The sequence below is a fragment of the Oncorhynchus masou genome, chromosome 8 (assembly GCF_036934945.1).
Source record: "Oncorhynchus masou masou isolate Uvic2021 chromosome 8, UVic_Omas_1.1, whole genome shotgun sequence".
Taxonomy (NCBI): Eukaryota; Metazoa; Chordata; class Actinopteri; order Salmoniformes; family Salmonidae; genus Oncorhynchus; species Oncorhynchus masou.
In genome coordinates, this window is record NC_088219.1 from 41,664,642 (window position 1) to 41,685,996 (window position 21,355).

Below are 21,355 nucleotides of genomic sequence, written 5' to 3' on the forward strand. Positions count from 1 at the left end.
CCCCATGGTGCTGGAGGTCAGAAGTGCCCAGTGAGAGGAAGGCCGGTTGAGGTTTCCAGGATCAGAGTAATGCAGAAGGTGTCATATGCTGAGGCAGTGACGATAGTAGTAGTGGAAGATGGGTAGGTAGATGACAGGGGATCGCAAATGACAGGGGATAGATGTTGTGGTGGCAGCTGCAGAGAAGTACTTGGGTTTACGAGATTTCACTGCATTCACAAAGTGTAACGAATGCATACTACAGGATAGTAGGCGGTGGCATGCACCTATAACATTTGTTTGCGGACCGCCATAAAACAAAGACACAATCTCAGTATCTCCACTTACACTCGAATGTGACAGCCAAGCCTACATTTAGGCATACTTTATAGTCCAATAATGCATACGAAAGGCATATTGCAAAGTGTTGTTTTAAAATTGACCATGCTTCTCTAGTTGATCTAGCTACTTAAAATATTCAAGTTTAAAAAAGTATGCCTATATTGTAACTCAATATTTTGGCTATAACTGATCATGTAACTTTGAAAACCAGCAACTTTTGACGTCAACATTCATATCGTGATACGCTCCATCACGATACAAACGACGTAAATTGGGCTTGTTCGACATCGCAGGCGACTGCCGACTGACTGATCCACAAAGAACATTGTATCATAAATAACTCATTATTATTTGTAGATCAGCGAGTCATACTTGATCCTCTCGAACACGGCCAACGTCTTCCTTTAACTTCTGCCGCCTCGACCAATAGCGTCACGAGGTATCCTCAAAAGCTCGACGTTTGTAGTAGACTGCTAGCTAAGTAAGTAGCCACCCAAAGAAGCTAAGCACCGTCTGATTTGGTTTCTCCCTGGGGTTTCAACGGTTTGGTTGAAAAAACAACAACATTTGGGTCGGGAGACAGACGTTGTCCGTGTAACTGGGGCTGACACGGAAGAGGAGGGTTGTGTTGCAATACGAAGCAGACATCACCACTAGCTCCTCTTTGTTAATTAGCTAGCTAAGTTCGCTAACTAGCCAGCTAAGCTGATGGGAGTTCATTCCTGTCTTTTGAGTATACGCCTGATTATAGACTGGGAAATCACGCTAGTGAACAGAAGAGGAGCTTCGTGTGTGATTCAAAGTATATGGACATAGCTAGATAGCTTGCAAGCTAGCTACACCCACAGATGTCTATTGTGGCAAAGTTCAATCTCTAACGTGGTTCTCTTGTTAGGCTCGCTAATTATTGATTATGGCAGGGGTAACATGCAAGTAACCTGATTGTTGTTGTCATTGAGCTATTTTGACAGCTAAGCCCATCAACTGTAGTGGAGACAACCAGTTGTCAAGTCTCTGAACTCTCGTGCTTGTCCATGAGACCACCCCATGCAGGTTCCGGGAGAAGAAATGCATAGGACTATATGAATTTTCAGGGACGTCATTGAGAGCACAGGAACACCCACTTGTGTACAGACGTGTCAGAGATTAAATGGGTGCAAAGCTGTTTTGCTGGCCTCAGGGTTCTCCTGGCATTGCCATGATGCTGAGAGCCATACTCCTTACAGGCCTTCTTAGCTGGGCCAATGGCCAGGAAGGTCAGGCCATGTTACCTGAAGAAAAGAGCAAAATCAGGTGAGATAACAACCGTGTGTGATCACACTCCAGCATTGCGCAATGCCCACCTTTTACTGAGTGGCGAGGTCTGTGCTGTGAAGACTAAGGGACTAAATCGTTGAACACACCGGCACTTTACCTGTCCGTCATCTTGTCTGTTAGAAATGACTTGGTTATGTTGATGTAGTATATTTCTCTGTTACAGGGACCAGATCGTTGAGATGTTCGATCATGCCTATGGCAGCTATATGGTAAGTCTGTCTGACCACATCATTTCTAATAACACATCAGATGTATGCCATTTTGCATTATTGTTGTCACTTTCAACTACATTGGGCAAAATTGTATGCTCCAGCCCATAGCTATGGCTGTTTGTCTGTTACTGACCATGTAGCTGGCCAGAGCATGCTTCTCTTAACTATTTTGTTGATATTGTATTGTTGCTCAAACAGCTCTCTGACTTGACTGTGTGCCATCCACTCGGGCCTATACTTCCAAGTTCAAACGTATTTAAACAAGTGTTCCTCCTAATTAGTACGCGTACCGTAGCCTGACTGCACCTGTTTCCTGCTTCTGCCACAGAAATACGCGTACCCAGCGGACGAGCTGATGCCCCTGAGCTGCAGGGGGAGGGTGCGTGGTCTGGAGCCCAACCGGGGAGACATCGACGACTCTCTGGGGAAGTGAGTACAACCGCACGTTTGTCAATATGTAACGCTCATGGGAAAAGGAGATGCATTTGGACTTGATGTGGGAAAGCCTGTTCTACCCTGTTTGACGTGACCTATCCGAACCCCCTCTGGTTCTTCCTTAAGACCTTGTATGTAACACATGGGTCACATTCATTAAGCACCAAATGGAAGAAGACGGGCTGAAACAGGGCGGGACTATCTGAACTTGTCCAATAAGAAACTACAGTTTTCAAGGTTTTTGTTGCAAACATTTTTGCTATGGTGTCCCCTAACAAGTATAACCTTGTTTTCTTCTAGGTTCTCCCTCACTCTGATTGACACCCTGGATACTCTGGTGGTGAGTATCTGATCCTGTCTCTGCGGCTATAATTGCAGTCAGCGGTAGTACCACAAATGTATATAGAGAAATCAATGAGCAAATGGGATCCATTTTCACGACAACCCCTCAGAGCCACACACATAAAGTACATGGCAGTATAGACTAAATGGATAGCCCTTCTTTCTATTGGTTCTGGAAACCCTAGCAAAAATCATTGAAATGTAGTAATTCAAAGGAATAAGTCATGTTTTTTTTTCAGGCAAGTTTCTCATTTGTTTAGTCTTAAGTATTTAAACACCTTTTTCTTCAGCCTTTTCCCCTATTAACGAATGTTGCTTGTCTGTGTTTCCAGGTGTTGAACAAGCTGGACGAGTTTGAGGATGCGGTGAGGAGGACGTTGAGGGATGTCAGGCTGGACAACGATGTGGTGGTGTCTGTGTTTGAGACCAACATCCGAGTCCTGGGGTACGAACCTATACAATGCATTGTCTCACTACGAAACAGTAGTTCTCCAAGATCGTGTATGATACTGGTTCAAATGTGTAATTGGACATTATGTTCTAATAACTGTACTACTTTATCATATAGTGCTGTCAGTTAGATGAATAGGAAATTGTCCAGACATTGCCACGTGCTCACCACACCGTCATGTTGCTCACCACACCGTCATGTTGCTCACCACACCGTCATGTTGCTCACCACACCGTCATGTTGATGTCCCTACAGGGGCCTGCTGGGGGCACATACGATGGCGGACATGCTCCGTCAGCGGGGGGAGAGGATGCAGTGGTACAGAGATGAGCTGCTCCACATGGCCAAGGAGCTGGGCAACAGACTGCTCCCTGCCTTTAACACCACCAGTGGCCTTCCCTACCCCAGGGTAACACACCTCACTCTTCACACGTCTGCTTTTCGCGGTTCCTCTGGGCGCAAAGCCTTGTTTATCAGAACTCTGTTTTTCCACAACGTCGGAAAAAATACCAAACGATTCAGGTCTGAAAGGAGTCACCAGCTGAATGTGAATAGAAGATTAAAAGTGATTCCAGATAATTATCTGACAATACGCATGTAGTACATACAATATACTTAAAAAACAAAATTTAATAGGTAGATTAGCTTTAATATTGCAGCTATTATTTTAAATAAATATATTAACCCCCCCAAATATATTGGGGATTGGAAATGATGCAGACAATTACATTGCCACAAAATGTTTTATTTAAAAACTAATAATAATAATGTCCAACTTTGTTGTTTTCCCCAAACCCTACATCCAAGACTAGATATTGGCTAATAAAACAACAATACTTCCAGTTTATACATTCTACATACTTTGGTCAGACGGTGTATTTGACATTTTAGTTATCTTTTGTGTGATTTTATTCCCAGCCTTCAGCTACCCTCAACCCCTCCCATCTATCTCTGAAGAGCATCCAGTTTTGATTTCTAGCAGCCAAATATTTTTCCCGCTGTGCTGCGATGTTTCACAAAAGTTCTGGACCTTTCTGTTCTCATAGTTTCTCATAGTAAATGAAAGATGGACACCTTTACTAAGAGTATTATTATATTATTGATTGATTTGACTTTGACTTTTCAAATCACCCAGCAGTGCTATTTGCAGAGTTAGCTCCAAGTACATCAGCCATTCCTTAACCTGCGACCAAAAACAAGCTACATATGGGCAGTAGATTCTGTCTCTTCAAAGCACAATCTGTAGAGCTGGGATAGTTGTATCCCTGCCTTTAACGCCACCAGTGGCCTTTCCTACCCCAGGGGGACACACAAAGAATTTTGTATAGTAGTTTAAATAAAAAGATCAAGTTTTGAATCCGGCATTGTTTTATGTATCAGTTCATAGACTATGTGCCATGGAGTATGAACATCGAAAATTTCCCAAGTATTTTGCAACCTGTATGATGCAGGTGTAAATGTTCTGGTCCTTAAATTAACTTTGGTCTGCAGGGCCGACAGACAACTTCCTTACCTTCTCCCCTTTCCACTTTCCTCTTCCATTTTTGCATAATGCTGCAATCATTTGGTTGTAATTTTGGATGGAGCAGACATTTCCATATTGCATAATGCTGCCATCATTTGGTTGTAATGTTGGGTAGAGCAGACATTTCCATATTGCATAATGCTGCCATCATTTGGTTGTATTGTTGGGTAGAGCAGACATTTCCATATAATTTTGTGAGCTGAATGTGTGACATAACTCCACCAGTCCTATTTATATCATTTACAAAGATTATACCGTTTAAATAAAATAAAAAATCAATTAGTAAATTTGAGTTTAACCATTAATATTTGTTCTAATATTTGTTCAGTCTTTTCTGGTGGATTAAACTGAAATTGCAACCAGCTTTCTATTGCTTGTTTTAAATATAGCGATATTTTGGAGATAATGAAGAAATGTAATCAGAATGAAGGGGAAAAGGCCATTCTTGGACACGCGGCCATTCTTACTATTCTGCTAGAGAACCAGTTTGTATTCAAGTATAGTTTTTGTATGACTGAAGCCTTTAGTGAGAGGTCCAATGCTTTAATATTTAATAATTTCTTCTCTCTGAATTCATATTAATTATGGAAATAGGAAAAATGAATTGTCTGGCTTGCCATTCCAAATAAAGTGGTGTATATTTTTTTCTCATATAATTTAAAGAGCAAGTCTATAGGTGTAGGCAGGCCCATAAGTAAATAGGTAATATGGAATATGACGAAAGAATTAATCAGGGTGATTTACACTACATGACCATCTCATTCCAAAATCATGGGCATTAATATGGAGTTGGTCCCCTCTTTGCTGCTATAACAGCCTCCACTCTTCTGGGAAGGCTTTCCACTAGATGTTGGAACATTGCTGTGGCGACTTGATCCATTCAGCCACGAGCATTAGTGAGGCCGGGGACTAATGTTGGACCTCGTTTTGTGCACGAGGGCATTGTCATGCTGAAACAGGAAAGGGCCTTCTCCAAACTGTTCCCACAAAGTTGAAAGCACAGAATCATCTAGAATGTCATTGTATGCTGAAGGGTTAAGATTTCCCTTCACTGGAACTAAGGGGCCCGACCCATGAAAAACAGCCCCAGACCATTATTCCTCCTCGACTAAACTTTATAGTTGGCATTATGCATTGGGGCAGGTAGCGTTCTCCTGGCATCCACCAAACCCAGATTCGTCCGTCGGACTGCCAGATGGTGAAGCGTGATTCACTGCTCCAGAGTCCAATGGCGCCACACTTTGCACCACTCCAGACAGCACATGGCATTGCGCATGGTGATCTTATGTTTGTGTGCGGCTGCCCGGCCATGGAAACCCATTTCATGAAGCTCCTGACAAACAGTTTTTGTGCTGACGTTGCTTCCAGAGGCAGTTTGGAACTTGGTAGTGAGTGTTGTAACCGAGAACAGACAAATGTTACGTGCTTCAGCACTCAACGGACCCGTTCTGTGAGTTTGTATGACTTTCCACTTCGCGGCTGGTCGTTGTCGCTCCTAGATGTTTCCACTTCGCAGTAACAGCACTTACAGTTGACTGGGGCAGCTCCAGCAGGGCAGAAGTTTGACGAACTGACTTGTTGGAAAAGTGGCATCTTATGACAGCGCCACGTTAAAACTCATTGAGCTCTTCAGTAAGGCCATTATATTGCCAATGTTTCCTATGCAGATTGCATGGCTGTGTGCTCGATTTTGTACACCTGCCAGCAACGGGTGTAGCTGAAATAGCCGAAACCACACATTTTAAGGCGTCCACATACTTTTGTAAATATAGTGTATGTTTGTAAACTTACCATTTTAAGAAGTACCCTGATATTTGAGTGTTCATATAGCTGTACCCTGATATTTGAGTGTTCATATAGCTGTACCCTGATATTTGAGTGTTCATATAGCTGTACCCTGATATTTGAGTGTTCATATAGCTGTACCCTGATATTTGAGTGTTCATATAGCTGTACCCTGATATTTGAGTGTTCATATAGCTGTACCCTGATATTTGAGTGTTCATATAGCTGTAGCTGCGACTAAGTAAACCTCTAATTGTCCTCCAATGTTCCACCCGCTAAAACCTCTCCCCATCCCAAAGTGGGTTGTCGTCCCATTGGGTGGCTGACCATCCCTGTACACATGGATCCTTTAAGACAGGTATTTCCAAACTAGGGTACGGCAATGCCGTCAAGGGTACGCCAAATAAAAACGTGAGTCACTTTTTTTTTAAATAACTTTTTATTCGATTTTTAATCTTCACATTTTCAAACAGTCCATTTATATTTTCCAACCGGGCAATACATTTGGGTAAAGTTGTTCTCGACTGAGTAGCCATGTTTTCACTGCCAAAAATAAAATTAAACCATCTAGTGTTCAGCGAAATAATACAATGTCAAATAATTAACATCCAATCACATTAACCGCTACTCTCTCATGGGAATTCCACTTAACAGTCCGTATGGAGCCAAACATAGCTGCTGCTCATGTTGGTATCTGTACTGATGGCGCAAAAGCCATGACAGGGAGTCATAGTGGACTGGTAACGCACGTGCAAGCAGTTTCTCCCGACACCACTTGGGTCCACTGCAGCATCCACCCAGAGGCTCTTGGGTCCACTGCAGCATCCACCCAGAGGCTCTTGGGTCCACTGCAGCATCCACCCAGAGGCTCTTGGGTCCACTGCAGCATCCACCCAGAGGCTCTTGGGTCCACTGCAGCATCCACCCAGAGGCTCTTGGGTCCACTGCAGCATCCACCCAGAGGCTCTTGGGTCCACTGCAGCATCCACCCAGAGGCTTTTGGGTCCACTGCAGCATCCACCCAGAGGCTCTTGGGTCCACTGCAGCATCCACCCAGAGGCTCTTGGGTCCACTGCAGCATCCACCCAGAGGCTCTTGGGTCCACTGCAGCATCCACCCAGAGGCTCTTGGGTCCACTGCAGCATCCACCCAGAGGCTCTTGGGTCCACTGCAGCATCCACCCAGAGGCTCTTGGGTCCACTGCAGCATCCACCCAGAGGCTCTTGGGTCCACTGCAGCATCCACCCAGAGGCTCTTGGGTCCACTGCAGCATCCACCCAGAGGCTCTTGGGTCCACTGCAGCATCCACCCAGAGGCTCTTGGGTCCACTGCAGCATCCACCCAGAGGCTCTTGGGTCCACTGCAGCATCCACCCAGAGGCTCTTGGGTCCACTGCAGCATCCACCCAGAGGCTCTTGGGTCCACTGCAGCATCCACCCAGAGGCTCTTGCTGCCAAGGGAATGTCTGACAGCTTGAAAGACGTTTTGGACACTACAGTGAAAATGGTTAACTTTGTTAAAGCAAGGCCCCTGAACTCTTGTATTTTCTGCACTGTGCCATGATATGGGCAAAGACCATTTTACACTTTTACAACACACAGAAGTGCGCTGGTTATCAAGGGGCAAAGTATTGACACGTTTTTTTTTAAATTGAGAGATGAGATTAAAGTTTTCTTTACTGACCACCATTTTCACTTGTCTGACCTCTTGCATGATGACGAGATTCTCACACGACTGGCCTATCTGGGCAATGGTTTTTCTCGCCTGAATGATCTGAATCTAGGATTACAGGGATGCTCCACAACTATATTCTATGTGCGAGACAAAATTGAGGCTATGATTTAAGAAGTTGGAGCTCTTTTCTGTCTGCATTAACAAGGACAACGCACAGATCTTTCCATCATTGTATGATTTGTTTTGTGTGTGCAAATGAACTCAAGCTTACAGATAATGTCAAACGTGATATAGCGAAGCACCGGAGTGAGTTAGATGCGTAATTACGTACTTTCCCGAAATGGATGACACAAACAACTGGATTCGTTATCCCTTTTATGCCCTGCCTCCAGTCCACTTACCGATATCTGAACAAGAGAGCCTCATCGGAATTGCAACAAGCGGTTCTGTGAAAATGGAATTTAATCAGAAGTCACTGCCAGATTTCTGGATTGGGCTGCGCTTAGAGTATCCTGCCTTGGCAAATCGCGCTGTTCAGACACTGATGCCCTCTGCAACCACGTACCTATGTGAGAGTGGATTCTCAGCCCTCACTAGCATGAAAACTAAATACAGGCACAGACTGTGTGGAAAATGATTTAAGACAGACTCTCTCCAATACAACCCAACATTGCAGAGTTATGTGCATCCTTTCAAGCACACCCTTCTCATTAACCTGTGGGGAGTTATTCACCATTATAGATGAACAAATAAGGTTTTATATGTAAAATGGCTAAATAAAGTGCAAAATTATTGGTTATTATTATGTGCCCTGGTCCTATAAGAGCTCTTTGTCACTTCCCACGGGCCGGGTTGTGACCAAAACTCACACTGATTCTTATGTTTTAATAAATGTATAGTGTGTGTGTGTGGCAGGCTTACAATGATGTCAAAAAACAACAGTTAAGAGTGCGCTGACCCTGGTGCTAGAGGGGGTACGCAGCTGGAAGTTGAATGTTTGAAGGGGTACGGGACCCTGGTGCTAGAGGGGGTACGCACCTGGAGGTTGGATGTTTGAAGGGGTACGGGACCCTGGTGCTAGAGGGGGTACGCACCTGGAGGTTGGATGTTTGAAGGGGTACGGGACCCTGGTGCTAGAGGGGGTACGCAGGATGTTTGAAGGGGTACGGGACTATATAAACTTTGGGAACCACTGCTTTAAGAGATGGGGGGAGTCCTTCAAAAAGAGCTCATGGTGCCACCTACAGTACAGAACCAGATCTGCAGCCAACATCATTTTGAACACCTTTGCCTCAGTTGTACTGCATCTCGTTATGAAAAAATATATACTACCGTTCAAAAGTTTGGGTTCACTTAGAAATGTCCTTGTTTTTGAAAGAAAAGCATTTTTGGTTCATTTAAAATAGCGTCAAATTGATCAGAAATACAGTGTAGACATTGCTAATGTTGTAACTGAGTATTGTAGCTGGAAATGGCTGATTTTCTTATTTTTTAAATGGAATATCTACATAGACGTACACAGGCCCATTATCAGCAACCATCACTCCTGTGTTCCAATGGCACGTTGTGTTAGCTAATCCAAATTTATCATTTTAAGACTAATTGATCATTGGAAAACCGTTTTGCAATTATGTTAGAACAGCTGAAAACTGTTGTGCTAATTTAAATAAGTAGTAAAATATTTTTAAAGCTGGTTGAGAGAATGCCATGGGTGTGCAAAGCTGTCATCAAGGCAAAGAGTGGCTACTTTGAAGAATCTCAAATATATGTTGATTTGTTTAACACTTTTGGTTACTACATGATTCCATATGTGTTATTTCATAGTTTTGAGGTCTTCACTATCATTCTACAATGTAGAAAATAGTAAAAATAAATGAAAAACCCTTGAATGAGTAGGCGTCTCCAACCTATTGACTGGCACTGTGTATCAAATACTCCACACAGGTGTGCCAACTAAAACATATCCTAGACAAGATTGAAGAATGGGACAAGTAGACAAAAGGGAAGTCAGTGATCGTGTCTGTTGCAGTTTGTATGAATTTCCATCCCCGAATCCAACTCAAGACTTGATGTGTGAATGAGTATACAGTTTGGCTGTTTAAGAAGGGATGCCAACTTGAGCAGGAATGGGAATATTTTATTAGCCAATATCTAGTCCTGATGGAGCTTGGATACACACACCCACCCACCCACACACACACTGGTCCCCCGTTGTGACCCATCTTCCCAAGCACCTCTGAGCAGCAGTTTGATTATTCTGTGCCGCCAGGGCCACAATAATATGCATCCAATATACTTCTGTTTGTTTGCAGGTAAACCTGAGGTACGGGGTCCTTAATCCCCTGTCCCGGACAGGCACCGAGTCGGACACCTGTACAGCCTGTGCAGGGACCATGATTCTAGAGTTCGCTGCTCTCAGTCGGCTGTCTGGGGAGGCCGTGTTCGAGGTACATTAGTAATTCCAGTAATAATAAATATATTTTTTTGTATTTATGAACCCGTGGTGTGTATGAAGATGTGTTTCTGTGTCCCAACAGGAGAATGCTAGGAAAGCCCTGGACGTCCTGTGGGAGAAGAGACAGAGAGGAAGTGACCTCGTGGGCACGGTCATTAATATCCACAATGGTGACTGGGTCCGCAGGGGTGAGCCAGAGCTCCACTGTCACACACTCAGCCGCTCAGACAACACACACTCGCCTACACCAGCACACATGGCCACCCACTCTCACATTTAAAAAGTCCAAATGTTGCTGGATGAACAAACATTTTATCACCTCGCACCATGTGATGACACACCCTCTCTGTTCCTTTGTATCAGCCATTAGTCACTTCCAATACTACTAGCTGGGTTTGGTTTTGTGTGTCTCCGCCTGGTTGTTATTCCCATTTTAGATCAGTCAAAATCTATATTAACAGTGTCTCCCTTGCATCTCCAGACAGTGGTGTGGGTGCTGGCATTGACTCCTACTATGAGTACCTGATGAAGGCTTACGTTCTGCTGGGAGACAACGTTTACCTGGAGAGGTTCAACACTGTGAGACCCAATCGCTCTACTCTCACTAGCTGCTGATGTATTGCAATGTTTTGCACTTGCGTGTAGAGAACACTCTAATTTGTCAGACAGCATTTTTACATTTAAATGCTACCGGCATCCAGATTGCAGAATGAGATAACATGCATGCATGTTCATTTCAAATGTAAATGTCCAGATGAACTGTGGCCAGATGGTGATCAGATGAAAGTTATCAGATATCACAAGGTCTATATTGTTGTCAGTGTTTCCCCTATAGGCACTTAGCAGTGGCGAAGTTAGCTTTGAAACGGCAGTTTTTCTCTCAGCCCCATGACGAAATGTGTACAATTAGCTTAAAAACAGAAACATTTTGTTTCTGCGGCCAAGATGAGACTCTTAAACTGGCCACGGGCGCTACCACCCCTTTACCACCGCTGCTGAGAAAAATCCTAGTGGAAACACTGATTCATGAAGCGTAAACGGGGTTTCAGTCACATCACTGATCTAACCTCCCCCATATCAACTCTACACATCATACATAATGTGAGTGAATGTAGAGACGTCTGCTGTGTCTCCTACAGCATTACAGAGCCATCATGAAGTACATCAGCCAGCCTCCGCTGCTGCTCAACGTGCACATGCACAACCCCACGGTGAGCGTCCGCAGCTGGATGGACTCCCTACTCGCCTTCTTCCCCAGCCTGCAGGTGAGTCCCATGACACCGCCGCTATCATCGCCACCACTTGGCATGGTTAGCCCCTTCCTATTCCCCATTTATAGTGCACTACTTTTGTATGCAAATGTCACACGAATTCATGGGACCCTTTGCTTGGATCATGACATCATCATGACCACACATCTATCCACTACCGCAGAAGACTGTTTGTTTATTTATTTTATTTGGTTGAGTTTCTATCCGTTTCAATGGGGTTGCAATGAACGCTCTGAAAGTGAATCGTTTATAGTAAAGACTGAATTATCAAGCCTTGGCCATAGGTTCTGAGAGGAGACCTAAAGCCAGCCATAGAGACCCATGAGATGCTCTACCAAGTCACCAAGCAGCACAAGTTTCTCCCCGAGGTAAGGAAAAGTGACATTTTGACATTTGAGTCAATATATCTGCTCTCAGCTTTGCTTGACTGTGTTTTTCCTAACGTTGCAGGCTTTCACCGCCGAGTTCAGAGTTCACTGGGGTCAACACCCTCTGAGACCAGAGTTTGCAGAAAGCACCTACTACCTCTACAAGGTAATGCAGTTTGGGTTCCCACTGGGAAAAGCCAAAGGTGCAGAGTAATGGTGTACTCTGTGTACACGAGTGAACTGCTTGAGAGAGGGGTTGAGAATGGGATAGACCATGTTTTCCCTTCCACAGGCCACAGGCGACCCCTACTACCTCAGGGTGGGCCAGTCCATAGTGGAAAAACTCAACGCCCATGCCAGGGTGCCTTGTGGGTTTGCAGCTGTGCAGGACGTCCGCACGGGGGCCCACGAGGACAGGTAGGGGATCGCCGCCAATCATATGGGTTAAAACCTCCGGTCATATCCACTGATTCCATGGTGCTCTTTGAGCAAGAGAGCTCAAATTCCAATACGTGTGATTTCAAACATTCCCCTTCTTTGTAGGATGGACTCGTTCTTCCTGGCGGAGATGTTTAAGTACCTGTACCTTTTGTTCTCTGAGAAGAACCAGCTTCACTTCGACATCGACGACTACATCTTCACCACCGAGGCCCACCTGCTGCCTGTCTCCCTGTCCACCTCACAGCCGCCTTGTCGGGGCAACAACACGGTGAGGCTGAGTCAGTTACCAACAGTTGTGTTGCGTTATGGTCAGAAGAGCTGAAACTTATCTGCCATTTTGTGTCTATATGTTCCAGGAAGCGCCCACGGCCTTGGAGGAAGACCTGTTTACTTACTCCTGCCCCAGCACCCAGACCCTTTTCCCCAACAACCCCTCCTTCGCCAAGACCATAAGGGACAGCTACAAGTACCTGACTGGGGTGGGCCGAGCCTTCCACGCTTCGCCTGTCAGGTTTGTGTAGAGTTCATAATGAGAGTATTCAGACCCCTTGACCTTTTTGTTATGTTACAGCCTTATTCTAAAATGGATTCAAAATAATAAATATTCCTCAGCAATCTACACACAATATCCCATAATTACAAGGAAAAACAGGTTTTTAGAAATTGTTTCAAATGTATTCAAAATAAACAGAAATTCCTTATTTACATAAGTATTCAGACCCTTTGCTATGAGATTCGAAATTGAGCTCAACTGTTTCCATTGATCAACCTTGAGATGTTTCTACAACTTGATTGGAGTCCACCTGAGGTAAATTCGATTGATTGGACATGATTTGGAAAGGCGCACACACCTGTATATATTAGGTTCCACAGCTGACAGTGCAATCAGAGCAGAAACCAAGGATTGTGTCGAGGCACAGAAACAGGGAAAGATTCCAAAAAATTCTGCAGATTCAAGAACACATCATTCTTAAATGGAAGAAGTTTGGAACCACCAAGAAACTCTTCCTAGAGCTGGCTGCCTGGCCAAACTGAGCAATCGGGGGAGAAGGGCCTTGGGCCAAGAACCTGATGGTCACTCTGACAGAGCTCTAGAGTTCCTCTGTGGAGATGGTTGTCCTTCTCGAAGGTTCTCCTATCTCTGCAGCACTCCACCAATCAGGCCTTTATGGTAGAGTGGCCGGAGAGATGCCACTCCTCAGTAAATGGCACATGACAGCCTGGCACAAAAGGCACCTAAAGACTCTCAGACCATGAGAAACAATATTATCTGGTCTGATGAAAACTAAGATTGAACTATTCGGCCTAAATGCCAAGCGTCACGTCTGGGGGAAACCTGGCACCATTCCTACGGTGAAGCATGGTGGTGGCAGCATCATGCAGTGAGGATTCAGTGGCAGGGACTGGGAGACTAGTCAGGATCGAGGCAAAGATGAACAGAGCAAAGTACAGAGAGATCCTTGATGAAGGTCTGAGGTCCTGAGCAGGTTGTCTCAGAACCTCAGACTGGGGTAAAGGTCCAACAGGACAATGACCCTAAGCACACAGCCAAGACAACGCAGGAGTGGCTTCGGGACATGTCCTTGAGTGGCCCAGTCAGAGCCCGGACTTGAACCCGATCGAACATCTCTGGAGACAACTGAAAATAGCTCCCCATCCAACCTGACAGAGCTTGAGAGGATCTGCAGAGAAAAATGGGAGCAACTCTCCAAATACAGGTGTGCCAAGCTTGCAGTGTCATACCCAAGAAAATGTGATCCTGTAATCGCTGCCAAAGGTTTTTCAACAAAGTACTAAAGGGTCTGGGGTCTGAATAATTATGTAAATTTAATATCATTTTTTTTATTTAATAAATTGGCAAACATTTCAAAACTGTTTTTTCTTTGTCATTATGGGGTATTATGTGTAGATTGAGGGGGGGGGGCAATTTTAGAATTTAGGCTGTAACGTAACAAAATGTGGGAAAAGTTAAGGGATCTGTACACTTTCTGAAGGCACCTTGTAGTAAATGTGTGGCTGTAAAGACCTACACATTCACTAAACCTGATTCTTCCGTCATCCTGCTAAGTGACTCTGACCACTGATGAGTCTGTGTGTGTGTGTGTGCAGGGGCATCGAGCTGCCGCTTCACGACCACAGTATGGAGCCTGTTGAGTTTCTGAGGGACATGGGCATCTCCCTCACCCCACTGAGCGAGGCTGGGGCAACAGGGACACCGGGGGTAAGAAGCGTGGGCAGCTTTTTGATTTCTTGCCCTCTATTGTCTTGACTCTGTCCCAAATGGCACCCTATTCCCTGTACACAACTTTTTTGACCAGAGCCCGATCAAAAGTAATGCACTGTGTAGGGAATAGGGTGCCATTTGGGACGTGAGCTGTTGTTTAGCAGGGAAACATTGCCCTGTGTCATTAATGTGTAATTAATAATGTACTTATTTTCAGGAGGTACATAAAGGTGTTTACAGGGTGAAACTGGTGGCAGAGGTGACCCAGACCACAGAGGAGGAAGAAGTAGAGCCCCTCCTCGTTCAGCTCATATCCCCCCCGTTTCTGGGTAGAACGGTCCTGACTGCAGGACCAGCTAAGTTTGGAATGGACCTTACCAAGCAGGAGCACGGGGTTAGCTTTCTTGAATCTTACATTCATTTCTATTTTTTTGTTTTGTTTTATGTCACTCAAAATATTGATACTGTAAGAGATGGGCATGCACCTTTTTGTCCCCTTACATTTATGACCCAAATTAAATATTGACTCGTGTTAGTTTTGGAGCTCTCTGGATGTCTGTCTCAATACTGTACATAGTTTTCGCAGGAATCTCTTACTCACACATATACATACACCTTAGCCAAATACATTTAAACTCCGTTTTTCACAATTCCAGACATTTAATCCTAGTAAAGCTTCCCTGTTGTAGGTCAGTTAGGATCACCACTTTATTTTAAGAATGTGAAATGTCAGAATTTATAGTAGAAAAAGTGATTTATTTCAGCTTTTATTTCTTTCATCACAGTCCCAGTGGTCAGAAGTTTACATGCACTCAATTCGTATTTGGTAGCATTGCCTTTAAATTGTTTAACTTGGGTCAAATGTTTTGGGTAGCCTTCCAGAAGCTTCCCATAATAAGTTGGGTGAATTTCGGCCCATTCCTCCTGACAGTGCTGGTGTAAATGAGTCAGGTTTGTAGGCCTCCTTGCTCGCACACGCTTTTTCAGTTCTGCCCACAAATTTTCCATAGGATTGAGGTCCGGGCTTTGTGATGGCCACTCCAATACCTTGACTTTGTTGTCCATAAGCCATTTTTCCACAACTTTGGAAGTATGCTTGGGGTCATTGTCCATTTGGAAGACCCATTTGCAACCAAGATTTAATTTCCTGACTGATGTCTTGAGCTGTTGCTTCAATATGTCCACATCATTTTCATTCCTCATGATGCTATCTATTTTGTGAAGTGCACCAGTCTCACCTGCAGCAAAGCATCCCCACAACATGATGCTGCCACCCCCGTGCTTCACGGTTGGGATGGTGTTCTTCGGCTTGCAAGCCTCCCCCTTTTTCCTCCAAACATAACGATGGTCATTATGGCCAAACAGTTCTATTTTGTTTTATCAGACCAGAGGACATTTCTCCAAAAAGTACAATCTTTGTCCCGATGTGCAGTTGCAAACCATAGTCTGGCTTTTTTATGGCGGTTTTGGAGCGGCCTTTCAGGTTAGGTTGATATCGGACTCGTTTTACTGTGGATAAAGATACTTTTGTACCTGTTTCCTCCAGTATCTTCACAAGGTCCTTTGCTGTTGTTCTGGGATTGATTTTCCTTTTCGCACCAAAGTACGTTCATCTCCAGGAGACAGAACGCGTCTCCTTCCTGAGCGGTACGACGACTGCATGGTCCCATGGTGTTTATACTTGCGTACTATTGTTTGTACAGATGAATGTGGTACCTTCAGGCGTTTGGAAATTGCTCCCAAGGATGAACCAGACTTGTGGAGGTCCACATTTTTTTCTGAGGTCTTGGCTGATTTCTTTTGATTTTCCCATGATGTCAAGCAAAGAGGCACTGAGTTTGAAGGTAGGCCTTGAAATACATCCACAGGTACACCTCCAATTGACTCAAATGATGTCAATTAGCCTATCAGAAGCTTCTAAAGCCATGACATCATTTTCTGGAATTTGTGTATGTAAACTTCTGACCCACTGGAATTGTGATCCAGTGAATTATAAGTGAAATAATCTGTCTGGAAACAATTGTTGGGAAAATGACTTGTGTCATGCACAAAGTAGATGTCCTAACCGACTTGCCAAAACTATAGTTAGTAAATTTGTGGAGTGGTTGAAAATGACTTTTAATGACTCCAACCTAAGTGTATGTAAACATCCGACTTCAACTGTACATACCCTGTTCCTCTCCCAGGTGAAGGGCAGCATCGTGAAGACCTCCCCTTACACAGCGTGTGGACCCATAGAGAATGCTGAGGAGCTGAGCGGGCACATTGCCCTGGCACTGCGTGGCGACTGCATGTTTGCTGCCAAGGCCCACAGGCTACAGGAGGCTGGGGCTATCGGAGTGATCTTCATAGGTGAAGAAATGGAACACACACACACCCATTCTGCTTGTCCCCCTCTCTCTCTCTCTCACGCCTCAACACCATCCAGCTGCCCCAGGACTGCCGGGCAAAAGAAACACCAGCGGAGACGCACGAGATTGAACTTCACTCAACTTTTCTAGTTTTGACCCATTTAGTTTAGTTTAGGAATCTCTACACAAATAACTTATGTTAATTTTATCTCTGAGGTCCCGAGTTTCTGACATGACATGAACTCCGCAAAAGACTAAAGAGCTTTTTTTTATGTTTTCAAGGTGTAGTGTTGTATTAAGAGACCAGCTTGAATAAGCCAAAAGGCAGAGGGTAGCAAAGCCTACATTTTCATCTGATTCTCTGTAATAATAATGGTATGGGGGGCCTCCCGGGTGGCGCAGTGGTCTAGAGACAGTCAGTGGTCCAGGCTGTCTGCGACCGGGAGGTCCATGGGGCGACGCACAATTGGCCTAGCGTCGTCCGGGTTAAAGAGGGTTTGGCCGGGATATCCTTGTCTCATCGCGCCTCGTGTGGCGGGCCGGGCGCAGTGCACGGTGTTTCCTCCAACACGTTGGTGCGGCTGGCTTCCGGGTTGTGTTGGGTTGTGTTTCGGGAGGACGCATGGCTCTCGACCTTCGTCTCTCCCGAGCCCGTACGGGAGTTGTAGCGATGAGACAAGATAGTAGCTACTAATAATTGGATACCACGAAATCGGGGAGAAAAAGGGGGGTAAAATTAAAACAAAAATAATAGTAATAATGGTATATGGTAATAATGTAATAATAATGGTATATGGTAATAATAATAATGGTATGTGGTAATAATGGAATAATAATGGTATATGGTAATGTAATAATAATGGTATATGGTAATAATAATGGTATATGGTAATAATGGAATAATAATAGTGGTATATGGTAATAATGGAATAATAATGGTATATGGTAATGTAATAATAATGGTATATGGTAATAATAATGGTATATGGTAAATGGAATAATAATAGTGGTATATGGTAATAATGGAATAATAACTATAATGGTATATGGTAATAATGGAATAATAATAGTGGTATATGGTAATAATAATGGTATATGGTAATGGAATAATAATGGTATATGGTAATGGAATAATAATAATAATAATGGTATATGGTAATAATGGTATATGGTAATAATGGAATAATAATAATAATAATGGTATATGGTAATAATGGAATAATAATAATAATAATGGTATATGGTAATAATGGAATAATAATAATAATAATGGTATATGGTAATAATGGAATAATAATAATGGTCTATGGTAATAATAATGGTATATGGTAATAATGGAATAATAATAATGGTCTATGGTAATAATGGAATAATAATAATGCATTTTAGTTTGAAGTGTTTTTTGCATCACACACAATACACCACTTTCAGTCATCGACCTGTCTGAGGGAAAATGGTGATGTCAGGTCCCATAATGCTTTTAAAGTCTCATGGTATGTAGATTTACATTGAACACATGGCTGCATCATAGAACAGCAATTGCAATTTTATGGGATGCATTTTTTCAATCGTTTTTGATGGTAGACCACTCTGGTAGGCCTACATTGTGATCAAATAGCCACACTAGCCTACTTGGCCACTAACTTAATGTGTACACCCTTAAAACTGTAACTTAAAGTGTGTACAGAATTTTAAAGTTTCCACTCAGCAGACCTGAAGTTTGCTCATTGCCGAAAACAATTAGAGGGAACATTGCTCAACACACCCACTCATAGCCCATAATATCAGCACACAGCCTGTTACTCTGCTGTAAGAGGAGCTTAGGGAAATAACTTAGTGGGGCCTAACCTAGATTTAGAAGGCCATATTGGTCTGCATTGTTGCAGTGTACTACTTACTGAAGTAAAAATCCCAAATAGTTGGTTTTGGGGAACCATCACCTACTTTATCAGTGTGAGTTTACAGTAGCTCTGATTTTTACCTCTTAAGATCAGAGTTGGTTCACAAACGGGCTTTGATCGATATGGCATTCCTCTTTGAGTTGACAAGCCCTCCCCACTTGTGTTTTGAAAAACAACATTTCCCATAACTCCTCCGTCCCTCCTAGACCACCGGGAGGGGAGTAACAGTGCAGAGACGCCCCTGTTCCAGATGGTGGGAGACGGAGGCTCCACTGCCGACATCACCATCCCCCTGGTGTTCCTGTTCAGCCAGGAGGGGGCGCTGCTCACCTCTGCTCTGGAGGACCACAGCAACGTAGACATACTGATGCTGCCCAAAGAGAGGCGGCTCGGTAAGACAACAGGTAAGAGAGGGGGCCTGTGCAGAGCCCATGGTCTGGTAATACTGCTCCCCATCGGAGACCAGGGTTCAACCAATGCATCTATCATACTGTTCTCCCACTTGCCTGTCTCCCCCTCTGTTTCCAGCAGCTAAATCAAGTGTAAAATGTACAAAATCTAAAAAATAAAAAAGAGGTGGCCTGCCTATGGGACTGAAGCTATAGGGGTTAATTATGTGGGGAAAAGTTCTAAATTGAGCAAAGGTGAAACAGCCCAAAAGCCTAACAGACATTTTAATGTTGAACTCTAGTATCAGTTGTTTGGGTCCAATGAAAAATAACACGTTGTAACTTAAATGTGTGCTAGATGTTAGAGGTGTAACATATTACATGTTTGCCACTGACTGTCTCTCCCCCTGTCTTCCTTTCTCTTTCTTGTTCTCGCTCTGTCTTCCTCCTGATCACTACTCTTCAGACAAAGCAGACAAGCCCCTGGGGAAGATGAACATCAAGTTCCGCCTGGCGGAAGAGGGGGAGCTGGAAGACGGAGAGGCCGGAGGCCCTACCCTGCAGTTTGTCCTGGAGAAGGGAGAGGTAGTGTTGAAGGAAGAGGAGTACAAACAGCAAGGAGACAGCTGCTCGACACCTGGAGACGATCGTATGCCATGTTTCTACGGACAAACTGCTGCCTCGCCTCCCTGCCACAGCGCCAACGACCCCAATACAGACCCCTGATCTCAGTTAGGTTCCTCAACCCCCTCCCACTGACCAAGGGCCTGGGCTCCCCAGCACTGATCCCCGGTCGGTGTCCAGAGGCACGTTGATGTGCCAGAGAGGGCCCTGCTGCACGCTCTGGACTGGACTGACTCGAAAGGGGACCGTAGCAGTGTGACAGTCAATCCCATTGACTCACTCACTACCCCTTTTAAAATCTGAGGGTGGTCTCGTACAGTTGATAGGTATTGGAACTGCAGTATTTATTAATGTATAGGAAGGGATGGGCATGGGGCAGGTAGCTAGTTAGTCTTACCTTGCTACTGTAGCCTCAAGCCAACTCCGTTGTGTTGTGGAGATGACCGATTTAGTCAGATGATTGTAAGAGAGAATTGATAACAACACATTTCAGAGAAATAGCTGAGGTAAGCGTGAGAGGGGATATTGGGCTGGAATGGGGAACCCACTTTGTCTGAGGCCTTGTGTTTGAGTCTCTGTACTGTAGGCTAGATTGTGTTGAGCAGCTGCACTGACAAGGGGATTGCTTCACTGTCCCCGGTAACAAGTTGGTATCCCGTCAATTCAGTGGCGTGTGAGTGAATTTACAGTGTGGCTAGTAGTGTTATTTTGAAGATGAATAGGTGAGGAATGGGCTCTCCTGACCAAAGGGATGTGTTAACACTCACAAGAATGCTTTTAGGAGAAGGATAAGGCGCCATTTTGGGTGAACCAATGAGTTCAATTTTATTTATTTTGTACTGGTTGCTACATCAGGGAAATGTAAGAGTGGAAAAGAATGTGTGTGTGCAATCGTCACTACACTACCAAATCGATACCTTTTATCGACCTTAGTCGTGCACGTTTCATTTTTCAAATGTCAGTAGGTTATGTAAAAACAATACATCAGTCCGATTTCCGCAACAACTAAGAGCATTGAAGCGCGAGGCTCAACTCCTCCGCCGCTTTTGGGTCCCGTATAAACCACGTTGGAACCTGAAGTGCAGCCGCGCTCATGCGCAGATACTGTGTGAGGAGAAAGTCTTGCACTGCGCTTAACTACATTTTTGTAGTGCTGCTTGTGACAACGTCATGACGCTGAGTCTACCAGCACGTCTACCGGCTGGTGCTGAGTCTACCGGCTGGTGCTGAGTCTACCGGCTGGTGCTGAGTCTACCGGCTGGTGCTGAG

The 21,355-nt window shown here is 44.3% G+C and overlaps 1 protein-coding gene across 1 annotated transcript; it reads left to right on the plus strand.

The window, feature by feature from the left end:
* The first annotated feature begins 703 nt into the window (after window positions 1-703).
* Window positions 704-21,014, plus strand: si:ch211-282j22.3 (ER degradation-enhancing alpha-mannosidase-like protein 3). Its single transcript, XM_064972469.1, has 20 exons — window positions 704-1,614; window positions 1,802-1,847; window positions 2,179-2,279; window positions 2,586-2,625; window positions 2,960-3,072; window positions 3,334-3,487; window positions 10,375-10,509; window positions 10,600-10,705; window positions 10,999-11,096; window positions 11,657-11,782; window positions 12,073-12,156; window positions 12,239-12,322; window positions 12,449-12,573; window positions 12,700-12,865; window positions 12,954-13,108; window positions 14,707-14,818; window positions 15,039-15,215; window positions 17,008-17,173; window positions 19,280-19,477; window positions 19,929-21,014. Exons 1-20 carry the CDS (start codon window positions 1,472-1,474, stop codon window positions 20,186-20,188), a joined length of 2,589 nt encoding a protein of 862 aa, XP_064828541.1. The 5' UTR covers window positions 704-1,471; the 3' UTR covers window positions 20,189-21,014.
* The last annotated feature ends 341 nt before the right edge of the window (window positions 21,015-21,355 follow it).

Excerpts from the sequence above, each read along its gene's own strand:
- si:ch211-282j22.3 (XM_064972469.1), top strand. The coding sequence starts at position 1,472 with ATGGGTGCAAAGCTGTTTTGCTGGCCTCAGGGTTCTCCTGGCATTGCC. Across the intron at positions 1,615-1,801 it reads GAAGAAAAGAGCAAAATCAG|GGACCAGATCGTTGAGATGT; the intron begins GTGAGATAACAA and ends TCTCTGTTACAG. Across the intron at positions 10,510-10,599 it reads CTGGGGAGGCCGTGTTCGAG|GAGAATGCTAGGAAAGCCCT; the intron begins GTACATTAGTAA and ends GTGTCCCAACAG.